Source organism: Zootoca vivipara, chromosome 17 (genome assembly GCF_963506605.1).
Source record: "Zootoca vivipara chromosome 17, rZooViv1.1, whole genome shotgun sequence".
Lineage (NCBI taxonomy): Eukaryota > Metazoa > Chordata > Lepidosauria > Squamata > Lacertidae > Zootoca > Zootoca vivipara.
Window position 1 is genome coordinate 11,363,310 of NC_083292.1, and position 24,977 is coordinate 11,388,286.

Consider the following 24,977-nt stretch of genomic DNA (forward strand, 5'->3'; position numbering starts at 1 on the left):
CGCACTTAGGAAAAAGATCCATCATCACCAAATGATTCACTCTTTCAAAAAAGATGTGCGGCCTGATCCTGCCATATAAAGATCTACAGGTATACAACTCATCTCTAGGACAAGGGAGGGATATCTTCACATAGCAACCCACTGGAAAATTAAATGTAAGGTCACAGGAGTGGAGGCGGTGCGGCCTGATCCTGCCATATTAAGATCTATAGGTATACAACTCATCTCTAGGGCAAGGGAGGGGTATCTTCACATAGCTACCCACTGGAAAATTTAATGTAAGGTCACAGGAGTGGAGGCGGTGCGGCCTGATCCTGCCATATTAAGATCTATACAGGTATACAACTCATCTCTAGGGCAAGGGAGGGGTATCTTCACATAGCAACCCACTGGAAAATTTAATGTAAGGTCACAGGAGTGGAGGCGGTCTTCAGCATCCTGAGTCTGTCTCAGCATGAAGGAGCAGAAGTCTACAAAAATGAGTGTTCCTCCATGCCGGCAACAGAAATTCAACTTTCATAGGAACCAGATTATTATTATTATCATTATCATCATCATCATATCATTTATTATTTTGACAAAATAATAAATAAATTGATAAATAAGAATAAAAATGTGCACCATTGTGCACTATCCAACCTCCCAAAATTTCAACAGCTCTTGCAATGGTTTGACCCCTTTCCGTTTTAACAGTACAGTCGTAACTTGGTTTTTGAACAGCTTAGTTCACAAACAACTTGGAACTTGAACGTCGCAAACCTGGAAGTAGGTGTTCTGCTTTGCGAACTTTGCCTTGGAAGCCGAACGTCCAGCGCGGCTTACGCAGCTTCCTATTGATTGCAGCCCCTGAATCTGCCTGCAACTCTTTCTGGAAGATGAGCCACAAAAAAAAACCTGCTACACAAAAGTCCCCACACATACTTAGTATATTTTGACTACTGCAATGCCTTCTATGTGGGGCTGCCTTTGAAGACTGCCCAGAAACTACAAACATTACCCCCACATACACAAAATGCAACAACCAAACTGTCCACCAGAGCTAGGCTGACCATCCGTCCTAATTTACAGGGGTGTAAGTCCTGTACGCGGGTGGCACTGTGGGTTAAACCACTGAGCCTAAGGCTTGCCAATCAGAAGGTCGGCGGTTCGAATCCCTGCGACAGGGTGAGTTCCGGTTGCTCGGTCCCAACTCCTGCCAACCTAGCAGTTTGAAAGCACGTCAAAGTGCAAGTAGATAAATACCGTGTTTCTCCTAAAATAAGATGGTCCTCAAAAATAAGCCATGTCAGGCTTTTCATTAGTAGAATAAATATAAGACATCCCCCGAAAATAAGCCGGGGGGGGAGCAGGTCTGGCAAGGAAAGGAAGGCATTTAAGCGCCTTCGGAAGAGCCGGCAAGAGGCAACAGCGCGCTTGCTGGTGATCTTCTTCTTTTCATGCCACTCGCAGTGGCCGTCTCCAGCGCCGCCGCCGTGCTTTGGGGCTTGGCGCGTGCCCACAGCCACCTCCGCAGCCCCTGAGATTACCGTCGCTGCAGCCGCGCTCCTGGGCGCTCTCGGCACTTCCCCCGTGGCCACCTCACTGTGTTTTGCGGGGGTGGGAGCCGCTTCGGGGAGTGCAGCGCAGCGCGAAGAGCCTGGTGTGAGGCAGCTGCGGCTGCAGGTGAAGCCCGGGATCTGCGTGGGCGACTGGGGGTGAACGCCCTGAGCGCTGTGGCGGTGGAGAGGCGCCCGATCAGCTGAGATGCGGGCTGATCGGGCGCCTCTTCACTACTGCCGCAGCGCTCAGGGCGCTCGTCCCCAGTCGCCCACACAGATCCCGGGCTTCACCTGCAGCCGCAGCTGCCTCTCACCAGGCTCTTCGCGCTGCGCTGCGCTCCCCGAAGCGGCTCCCGGGACCGGCAAGAGGCGGCTGCATGCCAGACCGGCAAGAGGGGGCCACATGCCAGAGGTGGGTGGAGCCACCAAAGCGGATTTTACCGTTGTGCAACACACCCATTTCCACACACACCCTTCTCTGTCCAATTGGGAGTCATTGTGTTCAGGGGCCCATTCCAGCCTTGCAAAAACATCCAAGGAGGGTGCGAAGAAGGGCCAGTATGGGGTTTGGCTTGGGGAGAGTCTTGAGTGCCAGGTAGAGAAAGCACCTTTGACCCTGGGGCCAGAGGTTCCCAACCCTGTGTTAAAACTTGGGGCTGGGCAGCCCAGTCCCAAACCAGAAACCTACGACAGTATTAAAGTGGGGGGGAGGGAGGGTGTTGGCATCTCTTCTCCCCATCCTTTTGAAGCTTTTGACAAGAGGTCTGAACTACAAGCACTATAAGTATCCTTGTTCCAGGCTTGCTGTACTGGGTAATTCCCCTTGAGAAGAAGAAGAAGAAGAGTTTGGATTTGATATCCCGCTTTATCACTACCCAAAGTGGCTAACATTCTCCTTTCCCTTCCTCGCCCACAACAAACACTCTGTGAGGTGAGTGAGGCTGAGAGACTTTAGAGAAGTCACCCAGCAGCTGCATGTGGAGGAGCAGGGACGCAAACCCGGTTCACCAGATTACAAGTCCACCACTCTTAACCAATATACCACACAGGCCCGTATAAGGATACGGTGCAACATTTTGTTGCAAGTCTCACTTGCTCAACACTCTGCGGCCCAACTGTGTACCGTTCACCAAGTCGCTCCCACCCTGGCGAGGAAATGCTTCCAGCCAGTTTGAGCATTTTCATTTAAATTGCTGCTATTTATAAATGGAATATGCTTGATATAGTCCAACGCACACAGTCCCGACATTCCACAGAAGACCTCTTCAGCTGCACCCCAAGAGATGGGATAGCTTATATGGAGCTAATATCGGCCACAGCTCAGTTCTACTAGAGCAGCTATTTTGGACTGCAAAAGATTCTTCTGGCTCTGTTTGTTAGCAGAACAAGAAGGGGATTTGCTGGCTGCCTAGGTCACACATATGTTCACTGGACAGAGAGCTGGAGCCAACATCAGGAATAGCTTCCCTAAATATAGTCATTTCAATTTCTTGTCAAGCGAGGTGTATGAACAGTACTCAAATGTGACTCGGAAATTCACAAAAATCACCCTTTCCGCTAAATGAAGTGATGGTGATTCATTTAAAGAAATGGCTTGTCACAATAAGGTTCATCGTACTTCAGCGCAGCTAGAATATGGAAGGGAAACAGTTGTGTGTTTGCAAAGAAATCAAAGACTACAGTACTTGTATATGATGGAGGAGACTGAGAAAACAAACCATTTATGGGTTCTGTCTGTGAAGAACAGCGAAGAAAGCTCTTGTTTCATCGATATGATGAAACCAAATAAACGAACTAGACTTTATTAATTTCTGACACTTATCAAACACCTATTTATAAAAACATTCTCTTAAATCAGGCATCCCCAAACTGCGACCCTCCAGATGTTTTGGCCTACAACTCCCATGATCCCTAGCTAACAGGACCAGTGGTCGGGGAAGATGGGAATTGTAGTCCAAAACATCTAGAGGGCCAAAGTTTGGGGATGCCTGTCTTAAATATTGTGTAACACATTTAAAAACACAACTCTCTATATAGTAAAAATGCATATCCAAACTTGTAAAATCCAAATTCGCATGCCACTAAGGCTGTGTACACATTCTTTCCCTCAAAGAATTCTGGGTACCGTAGTTTACCCCTTGCAGAGTTACAATTCCCAGCTACAGTGCCCAGAATTCTTTGAGGGAAAGAATGCAATTCCAATGTGCTTTAAAGGCACAGTGTGCATAAAGCCTCGTTTGGGGGGGGGGGGTCCGCTTTCAAAATGGAAAGCAGGGGCTTTACGACTAAGCTAAAGCCCCTCTCAGAAAAGATGTTGTCGTGTATGAGATCAGACTATTTATCCATTGAGCCAAGCCTTCCTGAATCTAGTACCTCCAGATCAGGGTCCCCAAACTAAGGCCCGGGGGCCGGATGCGGCCCAATCGCCTTCTAAATCCAGCCTGCGGACAGTCCAGTAATCAACATGTTTTTACATGAGTAAACTGTGCCCTTTTATTTAAAATGCATCTCTGGGTTATTTGTGGGGCCTGCCTGATGTTTTTACATGAGTAGAATGTGTGCTTCTATTTAAAATGCATCTCTGGGTTATTTATGGGGCATAGGAATTCGTTCATTTTTTTTTCTTCAAAATATAGTCCGGCCCCACAAGGTCTGAGGGACAGTGGACTGGCCCCCTGCTGAAAAAGTTTGCTGACCCCTGCTCCAGATCATGAGTAGGCAAACTAAGGCCCGGAGGCTGGATCCGGCCCAATCACCTTCTCAAACCAATATTAAATTTACTGTGTGTAGCTTATTAAGGGAAAATATAATGAAGATGATGTATAGATGGTATCTTACACCAGTAAAATTGGCTAAAATTTGCCACAATCATGATAATAAATGTTGGAGATGTAAGAAAGAAGAAGGTTCCTTTTACCACATGTGGTGGACATGTCCACTAGTAAGTGACTTCTGGAATAAGATTTATAATGAACTCAAGAAAGTGTTGAAAAACACATTTGTTAAAAAACCAGAAGCATTTCTAGTGGGCATCATTGGAAATGAGATACCAAAGAAAAATGTATCTTCTTTTATGTATGCAACGACGGCAGCAAGAATTTTAATTGCAAAGAACTGGAAACTACCAACATTACCAACGATTGACGATTGGCAGATGAAGATGATGGAGTTTATGGAATTGGCTGAGATGACCGGGAGAATCCGCAACCGGGGAGAGGAAGCGATGGAAGAAGAATGGAAAGATTTTAAGTTATATTTAACAAAATATGCAAAAGTGATATATTAAGAGCAGAATTAGGGTGTAAATAAACTGTGGAAAAGTTGAATATGTGAAATTGAGAATTAAAATTAGATTATATGAGGTGATTAAAATGGGTTAGAATTTGCTAAAGTAGATATGTGATTAAGAACCACAGAGGAAGGGATCCTGAGGGGGTCCACATTTGCAATGTAAATATTCAAAGAATTTGTTATATGTTTTTCTTTTTATTCTGTATTTTTCTTTTTTCAGTCTTTTATTTTTTATCTTTTTCTGTAATGCTTTTTTGCTCTTTTTTTGTTTTTCCTGTATTCTGAAAAAACTTAATAAAAATATTATATATATAAAAAAACAATCACCTTCTCAAACCAGCCTGTGGACGGTCCAGGAATCAGCGTTTTTACATGATAGAATGTATCCTTTTATTAAAAATGCATCTCTGGGTTATTTGGGGGGCCTGCCTGGTGTTTTTACATGAGTAGAATGTGTCCTTTTATTTAAAATGCATCTCTCGGTTATTTGTGGGGCACAGGAATTTGCTCATTTTTTTTCTTTTCAAAATATAGTCCAGCCACCCCACAAGGTCTGAGGGACAGTGGACCCCTGGTCCGGATGCTACTGGACTCCATTCCCCATAAGCCCCTGCCAGCATGGTAAATGATTAGGGATTGTGGGAGGTGTAGTCAAACAACAACTAAATCTGGACCAGGCTGGGGAAACTGACAGCCCAATGCTGTTCGCTCTGACCCCACCTGAACCATACAGTTAAAGCACCACTGTTTGGAGTGAGCGCAAACACATATGCCGGGTGGGAGACCACCAGCCCAGCCCTCTCCACCAATGCTGCCAGAGCAATCGTACCCCCACGAGAGCAATGTTGGGCCGCACTGAGCCAACTGCCTGCCCACACAGGGAGGAGCCTGGCCAGTTGACATGGCCCTTGGTGGGTGGAGAGGAGCACTGGGCTGGGCCACGCCAGGGGCACCTAGTTTGTGCCGCCCTCAAAAAGTGTGCGCCGTCCCCTGGCACGGCACCCCACAGACAGACAGACAGACAGACAGACAGACAGACAGACAGACAGACAGACACACACACACACACACACACACTGTGCCTCAAAGCTCTTTAAACACTCGTGGCTATTCCAAAAGAACCCTGGGAAGTGTAGTTTGTTGGGAGAGGCCAATTCCTCTCACAGAACTACAATTCCCAGAGTTCCCTGGGATGAGGAGTTGATTGTAAAAACTGCTCTGAGAACTGTTGCTCTCAGAGGGGAACTGGAGTCTCCTAACAACTCAGCCAGGATTTTATTTTCTTTGGAGGAAGCCATGACTTCCTACAAAGTGGTCAAGTGGCAAAGTGCTAGGATACTGCTTTCAGGGTGGATTTGATTTAAATCAAATCAATTTAAATCGCGATTTAAATCACTAGTTAGTAAGACTTGATTTAAAGCACTAGTCAGTAAGACTTGATTTAAATCACTAGTCAGTAAGACTTGATTTAAATCATATATTTTTTACAGAAAGACTCATTCTTGCTGGTATAATCTTAATATTTACAACCCGACGAAGGTTTCATCTTTGGAACAATAAATTTTCAGAGTAGTTTTTACAGTTATATCAAAAATTACTGATTTGGTTATACTGTACTATTAGAAATGCAAAGACAGGTAATTATGAAATTATTGTTTATATTTGGACAACTTTTCTGCTGTACTTTATTGGAAGCAGAAAATAATAATTCCCTTAATAGCAATTTAAACAATTTATTTAACTAAAGCAATAACATTATAGCATATGTATCCATGTTTGTTAACTGATGTGGTTAAACGGTTTTTTTAAAAAAAACAAAAAAACCTTAGACTGAGTTTTAGTACACATGGAAAACTTAAAACAAATCCTCATTTCCTGATGAATAGCCTTTGGACTATAATGTAACTTAAATAGAAAACTAGCTTTAGAAAGATTTTTCCTCCAAAAGCATTTTATTTTAAAAATCCGATTTAAATCAAAAAAATCGATTCAAATAAAAAAAAATCCGATTTTTAACTTTAAAAAAATAATTCACTGATTTTTATCCACCCTGACTGCTTTAAGGGTATAATGCTGATGGCACCCTCTAACAGAGTCTCAAGCAGGGGTCCCCCTCACAACCAACCCATAGTTTTCCAGCTGTAGGAGTCTGGGATTAAAACGAAGACGTGCTCTACCACGAAGCGTAACGCCTCCAATATCCAGCCATTATGACAGGCTGTGACCCCAGCTCACACCGGCTGCTTAACTGTTGGCAAGGTTTTTTGTTTTTTAAAAAAGAAATCAAATGGTAATCGTAGAAAGTCATCTTGGGAATTTATATTCGGCATGGCAACTCCCTACCATGTAATTTTAATAAACGCACTTCAAGGCCTTGAACTCTCAAGCTTGGCTGAGCTACGCCCAGGACGAGAGCAGCTGTCGGAGAGAAGCCACATGCTCTGGTCATTCAGCTCTAAGTAAAGCAGCACAGTTCATCAATCTACTCTAGCGTCTTACCTTGGACATTTATTGGCCAACATCCAAGGCTCCACCGGCACCACAGGCTGCGTTCAGAGGAGAGCCAAGAACCAGGAATGGGAACCAGAGGAAGGAAACCAAGAAACAGGGCACAGAAATTGTCAGGATCCCACCCAACCCTGAAGCGACTCTTCTGAGAAAGAGCTTGAGGGCCTACGGAGAACCCCAGTACTATTTATTAAATTTGTATCCTGACCTTTCTCCCAAAGGATCCCAAGTCAGTAAACATCAAAATGTTAATACAATACAATACAATACAATACAATACAATGGTACCTCTGGTTGCGGACACAATCCGTTCAGGGGTGACGTTCGCACCCCAAAAAGTCCATAACCAGAGCAGCGGTTCTGCGCATGTGCGAACTGCGCAGTACGCTTCTGCGCGTGGTGGAACCCGGAAGTAAACACTTCCGGGTTTGCCGCGTGCTTAACCCGAAAAAACGCAACCTGAAACGTTCGCAAGAAGAGGTATGACTGTACAATACTGTACAATACAAAGAGAATAATCTCAAAAACAGGAAGTATTTAACTACCATTGCAGGGGACATTTGCTGAATGTGATTTACTTATGGACAAACATTATAGACGAATACACGTTTCATGCAAATTTAGGGGAATGTCTCTGTGACAGCAAAGTTGCCTGGATGCAGAATCTCCCAGGTTCAATCCCAGGCATCTCTGTTTAAAAGAACCAAGTGGCAATTCAAGTGAGATTCAAGTGAGAATCAAGTGAGATTCAGGAGAGCTGCTGCTAATCAAACTGGTCAATGACATGACAGATGGGTAAATAATTTGACTTGGTATAAAGCAGTTTCCTATCTTGGCCACGTGGAAGGGCATTGGTGGATAATGTAGCACTGTATTAAGTGTTTGGGGAACGTCCCTTTTAAATTCCACTACCAGCTAATTTCAATCTCGGCTGCACTTAAAAGAGCAGAGCGGAGAAGCCACCTAAACTAGCTTCTTAGCTTCTCAGCGGCAGTCAGCTTCCCTAGTAGATGTTACAGAGTCTTTAACTTAAAGTGACATCTACACCATGTTTGAACAAAACAGCTTTAATTAAGCTCTAGTCTTCCAGCGGACCGAATTACCGTAGACCCACCACCTGGAATTCCACTCAAAGCAATCCCATTTGAGAGGGCACTGTGGTCAAAGCCAGCTTTCCAAACACGAGCTGTTGAAGCCTTCGGTATTTCCAGATCAGAGAAGAGCCAAGCGGCGCAGGTTGCCAGCTGAATGGATAAGGTTATAAGCAACGATCCATAAGGAAGCCTGACCAGATTAAGAGGAAAAGAGCTTATCCTATATAATAAAGTGCAAGTGTCTCTGCGTCCAATCCCTGTGTCCGCGCTACTGTGCATGTGCCCCACGGACACAGGGACTGGACAAAGAGACTGCACGAGCGCTCTCTCCCCCCCCCCTGCCTCCTCCAACCGCCGCTCCCGGCCGGACACCGCCTCACTGCAGGGCACGTCGGGGAAGTGAGGGTGGAGGCCGGCGGAGGTGAATGGGGGGAGGAAGGGCGCCTTTGAGGAGCCCGGTCCGGCTCCCGCAGCCACCGCTGCGGCCCCGGAGCCCAAAGCCGCCATCTTGGTCCTCCTCCGCCTCCTCCTCACAACCCTCCCTGGCCCGTGAGAGGAGCGGTGGGGCCGTGGCGACAGGAGGCCGCGAAGCAGCGGCAGCGAGGTAGGCGTTTGTGTCCCGTGGAGAAACAGGGCCAGGCCAGGGCGGGGAAGGAGCCTCTCCTCCCCGGTGTAGGTCCCGGGGTTCGGAGAAGCGCTGTGCAAGCGCTTCTACACACCCCGGGATGCCTCCTTCCTGTCGGCGGCTGGGGGAGACTGACTGGGGGGGGGGGGTGGAGAGAAAATATTAAGGAGTGAAAGCTGACCTGCACAATTTGCAATCCACCAAAGTGAATATAGGATACAGTACCTACAAAGTATTGCGACTTGCAAGTTGTTCAATACCCCTCCTGTCCAGTATAGTTCTTCATTATTACAAAGTTAAAAATATAGACATAACCTACAAATGGGAAGCTTTTAATTAACACTGCATAGGATTTTTATTGACTTAGCTGAAAGTAAACATTACTGGCAAATCTAGGTGAGCCGCTCAATAGCAGCAGCTTTTCTCTATATGCAGAATGTCCCCAGGTTCAATATCACATGTCTCTAATTACAAATAAAGACATACAGTGGTGCCTTGCTAGACGAATTTAATTCGTTCCACGGGTCTATTCTTATAACGAAAAATTCATCTAGCGAATCCCATAGGAATGCATTGAATTTTTGATTTTTTTTTTGCCCATAGGAACACATTAATTGAATTTCAATGCATTCCTATGGGAAACCGTGATTCGCTAGACGAATTTTTCGTAAAATGAATTCGTCTAGCGAGGCAACCTCCGCTAGAAAAATCCTTTCTTTAAGCGAAAATTTCGTCTTACAGGGTGTTTGTTAAACGAGGCACCACCTGTATACTGTAGTCCTGGCAGCTCCTTCTTATACCAGGAAATCTAGCTTTCAGGAGGACATTCGCGATTGCAGTTGTAGTACAGGGCTAAACTGTGTCCCTGACTGATGTTTCTCTGTTCTACATTGTTCTGAACTTCTTCCCTGCCTCCCAGCAGAGGGGCAAAGCTATAAGAGAGAGCAAGAGGTGTGCAAGGAAAGGGTTAATCACCTCCTCATGTTTCTTCACTCGCACTCCCTTCTGCCACAAAAATGAGTTGTTGGTTTTTTTGGGGAAAAAATCTCATTTTGCCTTAGGGTTCCAGTGTGATTTTTGACTACTTCCTTTTGAATAGCACAACTTCCCTATTGCCATATCTCAATTAAAAAAAACAAAAGCCTCCCATCAGGTATTTTTTTTTTTAAAGGATGCCATGTTGATAGCTGGCCAGTTGCCGTTGACCTGTGACCTGGGCCTTTTCAGTGGTGGCTCCCCTTGTTGTGGAATGACCTCCCTAGGGAGATGCACCTGTCTCCATCAATATTACCTTGAATTTGAAAACACTCCTGTTTACTCAGGCATTTCGTGACTGATGAATACTCTTCCTGGCCAACTTCAAAATCATTAGATGGAAGAATGTTATAATTTATTACCTCCCTTCATCTTGATGTCCCAGGGAGGGTTAAAAGCATCTTCAAACAACTTATAATCACACAAATCAGGTGGGTCCTAAAAAGGTAAACCTCCAATATCAAAAGGATATATTCAGCATTTGCCAGAAGCTGTATAATGAAGGTGCCAAACCTGCCTCGGTGGGGAGGGAGTTACACAACTTAGGGGTCACCACAGATAATGCTCTCTTCCTGGGCCACCACCCCACAAGCCTCTGAGGGCACCTTTTGCCAATCTTAGCACCCAAGATGGTCTATATAGGGAAGGGGGTGCTCTTTCAGATATTTGGGGGCCTAAGACCAGTGCTTTTCCCCCCCAGGGAGAGTGTGCTGGAGCATAGCTCTGGCACCTCTCAGGTGGGTGCCATTGTGGGCCTGCTTCATGCATTTACGTACTTCTGAGAAGCCCAAACGAACATTTCAAGTAAAAAAGGAAGCTGGCCAACGTATGGAAGTCTACGCTTTTTTAAAGATCTGTGACTCTACCTACCTCCTAGCCACAATTGGTCAAGCTACAGGAGGGAACCAATTCACATTTCCTTTCCTTCCATCCGTCTCCCTTGTAGTGGCAGTGGCCTTTAAGCTTTCCAGCCAGGTCTCTACCATTGCACATGGAGTGTGGTGGAGTCTCCTTCTTTGGAGGTCTTTAAGCAGAGGCTTGACAGGCATATGTCAAGAATGCTTTGATGGTGTTTCCTGCTTGGCAGGGGGTTGGACTGGATGGCCCTTGTGGTCTCTTCCAACTCTATGATTCAATGTGCATATTTGCGCAAGGGCCCCTCCGAGCTGCCCTAGCTACAGGGCCGTCTTAAGCATATCCGGCACCGTGGTGCAAAGATCCCTCCGGTGCCCCCCCTTTCCCAGAGCTGTCGGCGTTTTTTTAGGGCTGGAGGGCGGCTCCTCCGGTGGGGAAGAGGCAGAGGCTGGACACGGCGCCTCCCGGCTCAGCTGAACACTTCGTGCCGCAGTGGCCATGGCAGGCAGCACACCAAGCAAACGGGCCTACACCGAGCGAGGGCATGTGCACTGCTCCCACTGAGCGTTGGCTTGGTTTTTTCCCTTTAGGCTTCTGGCACCCCGCAGAATTCGGCGCCTGCAAGCTAAAAGGTAAAAAACCCTGAGCTGACGCTCAGTGGGAGCGGCGCACGCACCCTCGCTCACTCAGCGCGCTCGTTCAGTGTTCCCTGGACTCTCGCCTGCTTGCCTGGCGCCCTCCATAACTTGGCGCCCTGGCGCCCCGCACCACTAGCCTCTATGGGTAAGACGGGCCTGCCTAGCTATCCACCTGAATCTAAGAACGGGGGAGGCGGGGGCACATTTATCTGACCTGCACCAGACCAGCTAGGGAGAGAAAGCTTGTCATAGTTTTTAGCCCCTCCGTGGGTGATGAATACAGCTGATGCCAAACTGGGTTGCCCCAAGTAGTCCGGCAACTTACTGTAGCAACTGCACAGTGAGTTTCAGCACCTATTTCTCTTGGGGGGGGGAGCACTGCCAAACACATTTAGGACTTTAAAAACTTAAAAGTTTGGGGTGGCACATCCCATTTTGCTGCTGCTCCTGCCAACCTGCTCCTACTGCTCCCTGCTTTGGCAAACCTGCCAACCTCGCATGCGATTTCGCATGCGATCTTGCCCCAAACCGCATGAGATCTTGTGGGTTCTGTGCAAAATGGCAGAGGCAGGTGGAGCACCTACAGATATGTTGCCTGAGACAGCGGTCTCAACCTGCCTAATGGGTCTCCTTAATGGGAGCACCTTGAGTTGGTCCTGGAAATGAAAAGGCAACTGGTAACCTGTTTTAAAACAGGGGTTACATGAGATCTCTAAAAGGAACCCCAGTCAGAAACCTAGCCGCTGCATTTTGGACCAATTGAAGCTTCTGAGTCATCTTCAAGGGCAGCCCCACGCAAGAGCGCATTGCAATAAGTACGTAGCGATAAATCAATAAACAAACATGAGCAGGGCCCCGCTTGACAAACATGCCCCTAACTTGCTCATGTGTTTCGAACACACCACACAGTTGTTTGCAGGCCATTAAGATTTCAGACAGCGATCTTCTTTAATCAAAAACAAAATGGCGCCTCTGAGGCATGTGTGGCGCTTGGAGATCTGCAGAATACATCTTAGGTTGCCTAGAGATTGCTTAGTTGTCAAGATAGAGGAAAATAAATGGAAGACCTGCTACCAATTGCTCATCCAGGTGTATGAAACCTGGCCTCTGAGCCTTTCTTTAAAAAGAGAAAAAACATACAGTATATAAAACTACTTTATTTATTTCAAATGTTTATATACTGCTTAATTTACCATCATCTGCAAGAGTTGGACAGAAGACTCAGTACCTTAGAACTGTTTAAAACAAAACCATCAGAAATGCATTTAAAAGCCTGTAGTAAAGAAGGACCCAGGTGGCGCTGTGGTCAAACCATTGAGCCTAGGGCTTGCTGATCAGAAGGTCGGCGGTTCGAATCCCTGTGACGGGGTGAGCTCCCGTTGCTTGGTCCCAGCTCCTGCCAACCTAGCAGTTCGAAAGCACATCAAAATGCAAGTAGATAAATAGGAACCGCTACAGCGGGAAGGTAAACGGCGTTTCCATGTGCTGCTCTGGTTTGCCAGAAGCGGCTTTGTCATGCTGGCCACATGACCTGGAAGCTGTACGCCGGCTCCCTCGGCCAATAATGCGAGATGAGCGCGCAACCCCAGAGTCGGTCACGACTGGACCTAATGGTCAGGGGTCCCTTTACCTTTACCTTAGTAAAGAAGGAAGGCGAGGGCTTTGGCTGGCTTTGAAGTTCAACGGTCTAGACTTCAAACTAGAAAGGAGTTGAGTTCCACAAAATTGGGCCCACAATATTGAACACAAATTAACATGATGCAGAGACACAATAGGGGTGTTCACACATTATATTCAAGTTCAAGCTGTGAATGTTGTGCACTCATACGGTACATTTATCTGCACGTAACATTCAGCGAGCAGAATGCCTGTATACACAACAGCACCATCTGAGCACACCTGCGAGATCCCCTTAACCAAATATATGCCCTCTCGACTGCTTCATTCTGCAGAACTGGCACTATTGAAGGTGCCACATAATACCTGCTCCACATCTGTAAGAAATCGATCTTTCGCTGCAATAGCATTCACACTTTGGAACTCCCTGCCTATTGGTTGTTTTTTCTACACTGCTGTGCAGCCAAAGCTTCCAGAGCAATTAGCATATGAATAATTTTTAAAAGCACATTAAATCTGAAATACTAATTAAAGTGGGCACCAACAATAAAGACAAAAATAAATAAATAAATAAATAAATAAATAAATAGCAAAGCACCAAGGTAGCCATTCAAAGCCAAGGAGCAGATAAACATCTTCACCTAGTGTTGAAAAGACACTAGGGTCCATCGCAGCCAGCTTGTCTTTGGGAAGAGCATTTCACAACTGAGGTGCTGCCACTAAAAAGGCCCTTTATACACTGAGCACTCCCCTGCTCTGGCGTCCTCCAGATATTGGTGCCCATCAACCTTGACCACTAGACATGCCTACTCGGGTTGATGGGAGCTATATCCTAAAACGTCGGGAGGAGCACAAAGTTGGGGAACGCTAGTAGAGCCCTGGAAGCAGAGCCTACCAAAAGGGCAAGCTCATAATGGGAAACCGAATTCTTTCAGGTAACCTAGGAATAGTCTCTTGGAATATCAGACGACCTACACCTACAACACGTCAACTTTTCCAATGTCTTGTGCCATGGTAAGCTTGGTTGCATTGCCTATAATTAGAAAGGGGCCACGTCTGCAAAATAGGTGGGGCTGGGGGGGGGGAGTCAGGAGAAGAGAAGAGAAGAGAGGAGAGGAGAAGAGGAAAGCAAGTCTTCAACCACCAGCTATGTCTATGTCTCATCCAAGAAGTATAGCCAGAGTTTTCAAAAGCAGTTTTCAATCAATGTGCCATTCAAAGCACATAAAGGCAATTTGACCCAGATAGAAACACACTACTAAAGCAACAACCCCGGACTAGGGCATTTGACTAGGGCAACACAACCTACGTTGATCTCTCATGCAAACATCCAATTTTACCATCAAGGTACAACAATGACTCCAAGGACATGAACCCTTGTTGGGTGTTAACACACGTACGGTGCATTTTTGCAGCCAAGCTAGAGCTACATTTGATACTACATCCCCATACCTTCCCTTGAGCTCAGATCCAGTGAAAATAAGACTGCATACTAACAGCTAATCAGCAGAGAATAATGTTGTTGTTTTTCTAATCATCTCAGTAAACATTTGGATTCTTTCACCATTCAGAGAGCTGCAAGACCCAAGACCCAAGCTCAGAGCACAAACTGTATCTTATGCTGGAATCAAAGTTATATAGAGGTTTTCTTTAAAAAGCAAGGAATTGCAATTACTTTAACAATCCCCTCCTTTGCATGCAAAATTTAAGAAGAGGAGGAAACTAAAAGAAAGCTACTGGAAATCTCCAAGCTAAAGCATTTTTTGGGGGGGGGGGGGTATGAAGGCAAATGCTTTTAAATCTCTCCCCCTCTTCCTTTTAAATGAGGAAATGAACCCCATCAAGATGTGCACATTAAATACTGGAGTTTCCAGCACAACCAGAAGCTCAATGGTGCTGCCTCCGAAGGATTTTCTCCAGGCAGCCTTCACCATCCTCCCAAAACCAACAAGACATTTGCTGCAAAAAAGCCCCAGAGGCCAATTCTCTCTTTCGCTCCACACAAGCCAGCTTAAGGAGGTACAAGGCAAGCGAGCTGAATCTGCCCATATAAAAACAAGAGGCTTGATTTGGGTTGGCTAATTGCAGCAAAAAGAAAAAAAGCCTTTTGCACTTCTCAGCATGATGCTCACTCAAAACATACACCAACTCCCCCCCTCCTTTCCCCCCTCCCCTTTTCCGCACAGAAGCAGAGCGCGGGGGGGGACCGGGGGGGGAGAGAAAAAGACAGCATTTAATTGGCGCTTCCAATGTACACAGACAAGCAGCTGCAAAAGTCTGATAGGGCTGTTTTGCCATGAAATGGTGGTTCCTTATGAGTCAAGGATATAATTATTATTATTATTATTATTATTATTTTAAAAAAAGGCTGCTGGAGCGATAGGATGTGAATTAAATAACCAGAAAAAGCTCTGCAAAGTAGGAAGCGTCCCCCTCCACCCCACCCAACGCCGCCGCAATCGCCACCCCCGGGGGGGGGAGATCTGGGCACCTCGAGAAAGCATCACCACCAACGGAGGGGGCCTCTCCAAGGGATCAAAGCAACTCTTCTGCCTCCTCCATAGCAACCCAGTCCCCGAAAGGTACCTAGCTGGCACCACAAACCAGGCCTTATTTGCAAAACCCCCCCCCCCGCACTCCCCGCTTCCTGACAGAAACCCGCGGACCTCATATCGTCGGCGTTCTCATTTTAAACTTACGTGAACACGAAGAACAAAGTAGTAGATCCCACTAATAAGGCAGCTGCTGTGGAGACCGGGATGTATTTCGTAGGTTTAAATCTCTTTCCAATGCTACTGGGCATCCTGTGAGTTACACATCACTAGGTATAAAATCCCAAAGAGTCCGTCCAAGAGGCACCAGCGAGTGGCCAGAGAAAAGAGGGAGAGGGAGAGGGGGGAGAGAAAGAGAGAGACACACACACAAGAGAGAGAGAAAGAGAGAGACCGAGGTGAAGCCCTGGCAATGCGGAGACGAGGCAGGGGAGGGGGGAAAGGGGGTAGGGAGGAAGAGAAAAAAAAGAGGGAATGAGACAGAAAAGAGGGGGAGGGAGTGAGAGAAAAAGAGGGATTGGGAACAGCTGACCTCTCCAGCACAGGAAATCCCACCCACACAACAGGCCTGCCCACTCGGCTGACGTCAACGAGCCCCTTAAGGTAGAACTGCGGAGAGCGCATTTGGAGAGGGAGAGAGCGAGCGAGCGCGCAGGGGAAGAGGCGTTAAAGGGGCGAGGAAAGCGCCGCCGAGGACGGCAGTCCCTCGCCTCCCTGCCCTCAAAGGAGCTGCTGCATTTGGTCCCTAGCTACCTGGAGGGGCTTTAAGGCCTCCGCCCGCCACGGAGGTTCCCTCCCGCCAGCTTAAAAAAAAGGGAGAGATTTTCCTGCTTGCGGTAACAGAGCAGCGCGCTTGCAAGCTGGCGGCATCTCCTGCGTGCGCGCAGCATAATCGCGGCTGGGGAGCCCGCTGCGAAAAATGGACCCCGCTGGGAAGGGAGTGCAAGAGTTGCCTCCTTTAAAATGTATTTATTTTTTAGTGGAGGGGGGGGTGATCTTCAAGTTTTGGAGGTCACCTTGTAATGTAGAAGTTGTTCGAATCAAGGCTTCGGCTGCGCCAGGGGTTTTTCCTTCCTAGGAATAATAACCTCCGATTTGTTTCTGGCGTTGAGGTCCCGCCCCAGAGCAGCCTTGTGTCGGGTCAAGCCAAAGGCCTATCATCATCCTGCTCTCACAGGTGTCCCTCCAGTGCCTCCTGGAAGCCCACAAGCAAGACCTGAGGACAAGAGTCTCTCCGCCCTTGCAGTTCCCAACAACTGGTATATACCGCCTCCGACGGTGGAGGTAGAACATAGCCGACAAGGCTATGTGGCAGCTTCTGGGTATTGGTAAGATCTTGCTGGAAGCCGCCACTTATCTCGTGGCACTGTGGTTGTCTCCGCCCCTGAAACGAGAAGTGGCTGTAGTGGTAGCTTCCGGGTTCTGGTGAGATCTTGCTGGAAGCCGCTGCTGCCACTTTGCTTATGATGTGTGTTTGTGCTGTGCAAAAATCACAATGTGGGGAAAAAACCCTTGAAGCCAGAGACAAAGCTTCTCTTGATTCCCGCAACCACTGTTAACACTGCCAGCTCAGTTCTCCCCTTCCTTCGAGGAGGCAGCGAATCACAGGAGCAGGCGCTGGCCAAAATCACAATGCGAATAAAACCGTGAAGCCAGCCAATGCCTCTACGTCAGGCATCCCCAAACTTTGGCCCTCCAGATGTTTTCAACTACAATTCCCACCTTCCCCAACCACTGGTCCTGTTAGCTAGGGATCATGCGAGTTGTATGCCAAAACATCTGGAGGGCTGCAGTTTGGGGATGCCTGCTCTACATAGCTCCATCCTTATTTCAGACATCGTGATATATCAGTATATTGCAATGTTTAGCTGGTTATATGCCACAATGTTGAAAACCAGATTATCGCCTAGCCTGGCCTCTTTCAAGGCCATACAAGTCGGTGACTGTCACTGCCTGCTGTGGGAGTATTTCGTAGTTTAATTATGTGCTGTCACTTCTTTTTGTCTATCCCCTTCCAACATTCAACTTCATTGCATGACCTTAGGTTCTATTATTGTGAGATTTGCAGAACTCGTTCAGCAAAAGCCACTCTGCACATCGTCTTTTGCTTGGCGGTGAGCAGCTGCTGCAGCTTCCTGGCTTGATCAATACATGTACCGATTTACTGACTGGCTCCGTCATACTGAACTACATGGTGGTATATACAACATGAACCTGCCTTTTTAGGTGGTTGCACACGGTGGTTCGTAGAGTAAGTGGTAAGTGGAACCAGAGCTAACTAAGCCAGCTAACTCAAGCTTTCCCGCCACCCTGCTTTCTGATGAGTACTAGGAGAGCAACACTGGAGGAAATAGACTGTCAGTTCCTCCCCCTGGGTTGGTTTTAAGTTAGAAGGCAGGCAGGGAGACAGGTGCCACTAAAGGGGAGGCTAAGGTTGGTGGGGCAGCTCCAGATTTGCCCTAATGGATTAACCTCCACTGGTTGAACACTCTTAGGATACTGCTTCCAGACTGAGCTTCTTATCCCCTATATCACTGGAAAAAGCAAACATATGACAGCACACACCAATGTTCAAGGATCTCTTCCCAGCTCCAGCCAAGGGTGTTATTAGGGACTGACCCAGGAAATCTATCCCATTCTCCTACTTCAAGAAAAAAAATTTTTTGGGTGGTACTATCCTGAGCCTAGGGCTTGCTGATCAGGTTGGTGGTTTGAATCCCTGTGACGGGGTGAGCTCCTGTTGCTTGGTCCTAGCTCCTGCCAACCTAGCAGTTCGAAAGCACGTCAAAATGCAAGTAGATAAATAGGAACCGCTACAGCGGGAAGGTAAACGGCGTTTCCGTGTGCTGCTCTGGTTCGCCAGAAGCGGCTTTGTCATGCTGGCCACATGACCTGGAAGCTGTACGCCGGCTCCCTCGGCCAATAATGCGAGGTGAGCGCGCAACCCCAGAGTCGGTCACGACTGGACCTAATGGTCAGGGGTCCCTTTACCTTTACCTTTTATCCATAGTAATGCTAAAGTAAGAGCCATTTAGTGATACACCGTACCTATCCTACCAGAGTTGATTTTAGGATAGCCCAGAAGGGGGCGCCACAATGCTGTAGATTAGAACATAGCAAGAAAGGCTGGGGGGGGGCGCCAAAATTTAGTGGCATCCAGGGTGCCACTGAAATTTGAGCTAGTGAACAGAGAACAGTCCCCCTTCCCTTTTAATTTTTACTTTGCTTACAGGGCAGCTGAGCACACTGCAAATGTAGTGGTAGCAGATATGACTAAGTTTGATCGATTAATTTAAATGGTTCTATGAGTCTAACCCATCATCTATGTAACCTGTGCTTTTTTATAGCTGCTAAATAAGGTACAAATATTTGGTGAAAAAATAGACACATGGGCAAAGGTCTTTTTGAACAGAATGGAAATATCCAACACCAGACACACTTTCAAAATATGACATCACAAAACAAGGCTAGAAAGATTGCAAAGTGTTGGGTGTGTTTGCCCTGTCCCCAGTGAGTACTGAGCACGAGAAACTTGCTTTCCAACTCCGTATTCCTAAGTAGAACAATGTTAATAAATGCCTGAAATTTGCCCTAAGTTCTTGACTCTGCTTTGCTACGTAAAACGAATAGCCCAAGTTTCCAATAACAAAAACACGTCCACAAATAGAGCCAGTGTGGCAAAATGGAGACACGACACACAGCTGTCCTTGGAGGCACAGGTTAATTCTGTGTCCAGGGCGGCTGTTGACCAGCTCTGTCCAGGACACTGGCTACACTACAACTAATCCAGAACGCAGCAGCTACATTGGTGTCTGGGAGCAGCCACTAGGACTGTCATCACCAGTCCTGAAAGATCTACATTTCTACATTGGTTCCCAGTACATTTCCAAGCACAATTCAAAGTGTTGGTACTGACCTTTAAAGTATGGTTACCAGATTTTTTTCAATGAATCTGGGGACACTTTATTATTTTGAAGCTGAGTAGCAACAGGGAGTCAGTAGTGGGGATGGTGAAGCAAAAGACCCTGGGCCCATGCACACATGCATATTGTATAAAGGTGCAAAGCCCTTCTTTCGCACCCTGTGAAACATAAATGCGCAGAGCTTTTAAAAAACTGGGCATCGGCTGCCTGACCAAGCCTCCCGCGATCATTCAAAACAAAGGGGGGAAGGGGGAAGGAGATTTGTACCACCAGACATCCCCAGTTCCCCTTCGGCAGTGGCAGTCAACAGCTCGGAGCCAGCCTGGTAGCGCAGTTGGCTCTGGCTGGCTTCAGGAGCTGCTCGCTGCCGTGGCGCCCATTTTCTTAGAATTTTGAAGTGTCAGGCATAGCTCTAGTGGCTTTAGCCCAAACGTAGCAGAGTTTTCCTGCACGGCGCAGAAGCTAGTTAAGGTGGAAATGACTAGTCGGCTAGACGCAGAATAACTATTTACAGGATTTATTAAAAGAAAATAAAACCAGCAGAGTTTCTGCATACAAAGCAAAGCAAAATAAATCCTCTCTGTCTCTCTCTCTCCAACCATACGCAGCACTCCTACTCCTAACACCCAACAAGAAGCAACTGTGCTAGCATTCCTAGATAACAGAGTTCAGTGCTGGTGATTAACCAATCAGAGAGCTGTTGCCAGGTCAGGCAGACCTTGGCTTTCTGCCAAGAGTAAATTGACACTGCCTTGAGTTAATTGTGTGAAGCAAGAATCTGTAAGTTTCCCATGAGAACCAATTAACAGAAACTGAACACATTTTTCCTCGACGGAAGTTCCCACATGATGTGTTGCACACAAGACACATCATACAGGGACTTCCGGCGAGGAAAAATGGTGGGCACCATGGCAGCGAGCAGCTCCTGAAGCCATCCAGAACCAACTGCGCTACCAGGCTGGCTCCGGAGGTTGCCGCTGCCACGTTTCTCGGGGACAGATTTGCAAATCTGGGGACATTCCAGGGACGGAATTTGTCCAGGGACAGATTCACAAATCCGGGGACTGTCCCCGGGAACCAGGGACGTCTGGTAATCCTACTTTAAAGCCCTAAACAGGCTTGGCCCTACATACCTGAAAGGGCATCTCTACCCCCATCGTTCAGCTCAGACACTGAGATCTAGCTCTGAGGGTCTTCTAGCCATTCCCTCACTGCAAAGCAGTTACGGCAGAGGGCTTTCTTGGCTGTGATGCCTGCCCTGTGGAACACCCTCACACCAGATGCCAAACAGATAAACAGCCACAACTTTCCCAAGACATCTGAAGGCAGCTCTGTATTGGGAAGTTTTTGATGTTTGTTGTGTTTTTATGTTGCAAGCCGCCCAGTCGCTGGGGCAACCCAGTGAGATGGGCAGGGTATATATAATAAAAAATGTTGTTGTTTTGAAGAGTTGGGCTCAGGTCTTGAGAGAAAAGACACTTGGCTTGTGCACCTTCAGAGCTTACCATTTTCTTGCCACTTCTCAATTACTCTAAGATAGCTCAGTTGGTAGAATATGGGAACCTGAATCTCAGCGTGGGTTCATTAGCCCCATGTTGGGCAAAAGATTCTGGCATTGTGGGATGACCCTCGGGGTCCCCTCCAACTCGACAGCTCTATGATTCTAGACCTTAGGGCCCCCATCAGGTTCCCATCACTTGCCACATTTATTAAAAAAGATGCCAGCGACTGAGCCGGGGACTCTCTTGCAAAGCAGGTGCTGTGAAACAAACCTATTGATCCTTTCCATTGTCAAATCACATTGTTCCCTGAACACTTGCATGACCAAAGGAAGGAAAGGAAAGCTTGTTGCCTTCCAGATATTGTTGCTGAGTCGCAACTCCCAAGATTCCTGACCCCTGGTCACACTGGTTAAAATGGATGAGAGGTGCCAGCAGCATTCGGAAAGTCACAGGCTTCTCATCCCTTGACCCAAAGGGTATTTTTCAGCCCCCCAAAGCGGCCGAAAACTTTTCAAAAGGTATTACATTTAAGAAAGGAAAGGTACGGAAAATGTGTGGACTATTTGAAAAACTATGGTAAATAACTTAAAACATTAGCACAATTAAAATAAAATGAGCAGTTAAGAAACAAATGAATGGGGATATTAAAGGGGGAAGAAAAGGGAATAATTAGAATATGCAGTAGCAAAGATTAAATATAAGAAACCACGGGGGGGGAGTTTACTCAATGGGTTGGTTTTATAGAATTTGTATTATTGCTGCAAAATTGAAAAATGACATTTTAAAATACTGTTTAATTCTCCCAATTTCTAAGGATGAATGTGTCCTTGTTTTCTAAAAGGCCAGGCATTTCACATCTGATAATTAAAGTTTCAAATTAATTATCTCACCTGCACAAAATGAGTGTGGGCAAGGCCCACTTTCTGCAGCATACAGAACATTTACAGCTTAATTACTGCTGCAGCCCTCAATGCTTATTTAATTATGAATCAATGTTCTTGAAACATTATATATTTATTTCTCTGATGCCATTTAGCTTTTTTTCTTCTTAAATCAGTACTCACTATTCAGAGCACTCAAGTCACATAACACAAGTCCTGGCCCGACTCTACTGGCCATAGTTTCCTGGCCAAAATCTATGTGTCTCAGGGCCCCAATATCTCAAGGACCACCTCTCCTCAAATGAACTGACCCAGACCCTGTGACTGTCATCCAAGGCCCTTCTGTGTGTTCCCTCCTTGGGGGAGGGGGGTCCAGAGGGTGGCAACATGAGAACACTTCTTTTCAGCAGTGGCTCTCCGCTTATGGAAAGCTCTCCCCTGATGCCATCATTACATAGCTTTAGGTGCCAGGCAACTGTTGTTTTTCAAACGCTTTAGCTACAGTGGTACCTTGGTTTAAGAACAGCTTAGTTTATGAACAACTTGGATTAAGAACGCTGCAAACCTGGAAGTGGGTGTTTTGGTTTGTGAACTTTGCCTTGGAAGCAGAACATGTTCCGCTTCCTGTTGAGTGTAAATCGAGTCCCCCACTGCTATGGGAAAGCATACCTTGGTTTAAGAACGCTTTGGTTTAACAACGGACTTCCAGAACGGATCAAGTTCGTAAACCAAGGTACCACTGTATTCTGGACTCAAAAGTGGGTGGAATGTTTTCATCCCGCCTTCTTTTTTTTTAAGGGACTTAGATTTGTTTTTCTTTTATGTCAGTTTCAATGCATTTGTTTGTTTACATATGTTAAATTTCTGAGTAACCTTGTTAAAAATCTTTTTTAAAAATAGTAATATTCCCATTCAGACTTTTGTTCAGGGAATTAGGCAAGTTCTGCAGACATTTGCCAAGGCAGCGTAAATTAGTTTTAGGAGCCTGCTATCAACATATGCTTCCTAGAAGTTCACATAGCACCTCTATAAAGAAATCATTTTACACAAAGTTTGTGGATAACACAATTCAACCTAGAAATAAGAGTTCATAGCTTAACATTGCAGCAACCAGACTCCAATTCACCTCTCAATTTTAAAAAGAGAGAATCTAAATTATAACACCTCACTTTAGTATATTTATTATGTATAATAAATATTGTTGAAATATTGTTTATAAAGTTCTGCTTTATGGCTTCGGTTCATTTTTGAAACATTCTCTTCCATAAAAGCATAACACTGAGTATGAACAGACAATCCAGTCTTGGTTCAACATTTGAAACCTCCAGATTTTACACTGGAGGCTCACAAAACTCTTGAAGTTAACACACTAACGCACTTAAGCACACTTTCCTTCCTCTCTGCTATAAAAAACAAAAAATGTGAAATACGTTAAAAGGTTAACATCCAAAAGGCATTCCAACCTTAACATGTTTTATGATCAGCAAATTACCATATAAAAATCATGTCACCTGAATGTTTTAAACAGTTGTAAACAATCACAGGTACAAGTCAGAAGACGTGAAGAAGTATACAAATGTGTCCTGAGACAACATATTTGAAGAAAGGCTTGGTTGCAGCAAAGAGGGTGCCTTAACATTGGAAAGGGCACATGAAGATACGGCTTGTTGCCATTTTCGGCTTTTGTAACATCAATGTGTATCTGATGTTTTAAGAACTAAAAAAAAAGCAAGAATGATGATTACAGTTAAATTTATTTTGAAGTTAGTTTGGTGAGCAAAATTTCTCCCTTTGACAAGATAAATCAGAATCCACTTATGGTGACTTTTACAGATGGGAGTATCTGAAGAGCAATAGGCAATGCCCCTTTTTTACCTTCAAATGCATTGCTATTATATATACTGGCAAGAGTCCTTAATAAGGGATTTGTTGAGGTATTTATGCAGGTCTTATTCCCACCCCCACATAGAAAAATCCGAATAAATTCTAGCAGTCTTGACAGACTCAGCCATAAGAATCAAACATGACAAGAGCAAAACACTACGCAGCTAACAGTATGCACCAGGATGCACAAAGAACAGAGGGGGAAAATTAATCATAGAATTGAAATCCAAAACAATTACTGGAGACAGAAAATCAAGGAAATGTTTATAGTTCTAGGTAAAGACAAGAGGATGCATTCTAAATCCATTATATCAAGTGAAAGATTTCACCACCCAGTTTCACGTGAAAAGGCTTGTGTTTGAAGTGCTGTGCATACCATTACGAATAGGAAAAGAAATGTTTGACATATACACACATGCACACTCAATATACAGTCGGTGTGTACATGGGAGGCTCAGACCTTTAAAGACTGCATCAGTTATTCTCACCTCTCAAGTACATTAGACAATCTATGTGTTTTGAGGAGACCCACACAGTTAACAGAAGTGGGACAGTATAAATGTATAAAAAATGGACTTGGACTGAGACAAGCCCCAATCCAGACACACACACTTGTGCAACGAAGACCTGGATACAGGAATATCATTGGCATTGTCAGCAATCATTGCCTATTTTGCAGTATGAGTGTAAACTTGTGCCAAATGCAGTCAGTCATAAACACCCTTGGCTGTTCCTATGTAGAGATCGAAAAGGACTTCCATGTGGAAATAAGCTTCCACATAAGACTATCCTTGCAGCAAATCCTGCGAGGTAACCAATTTTTATTATCAGTGGCAGAACAAGCAGTAGAACATTTTAGTTTAGGTACATGACATTGAAGTTTAACGTTAAATCTGCCCAACAAAGTTTTATCCCTATGAGTGATGGAGTCCTCAAATGTTGATGCTTTTCCCCAACGATGCTAAGAGATATTCAACTTTCCCACAGCCTGAAGCCCCATTAAGATACGTCAGTTCCCCCACCTGCAAAAAGCA

At 45.8% G+C, this 24,977-nt stretch overlaps 1 protein-coding gene across 4 annotated transcripts in view; it reads right to left on the bottom strand.

Annotated features, from left to right (window-relative positions):
• Positions 1 to 16,863, bottom strand: part of ZDHHC8 (zinc finger DHHC-type palmitoyltransferase 8) — a 135,319-nt gene extending 118,456 nt beyond the window's left edge. For 2 of the 4 annotated variants that reach the window (XM_035099127.2, XM_035099125.2), the window contains exon 1: positions 15,901 to 16,383. In XM_035099127.2, coding sequence (XP_034955018.2) covers positions 15,901 to 16,004 — 104 coding nt within the window. In that variant the 5' untranslated portion in view covers positions 16,005 to 16,383. Of the gene's footprint in view, positions 1 to 15,900; positions 16,384 to 16,769 lie in introns of those variants that run through there. The other 2 variants (XM_035099128.2, XM_035099129.2) reach the window with 2 other exon arrangements.
• Between the last annotated feature and the right edge of the window lie 8,114 nt (positions 16,864 to 24,977).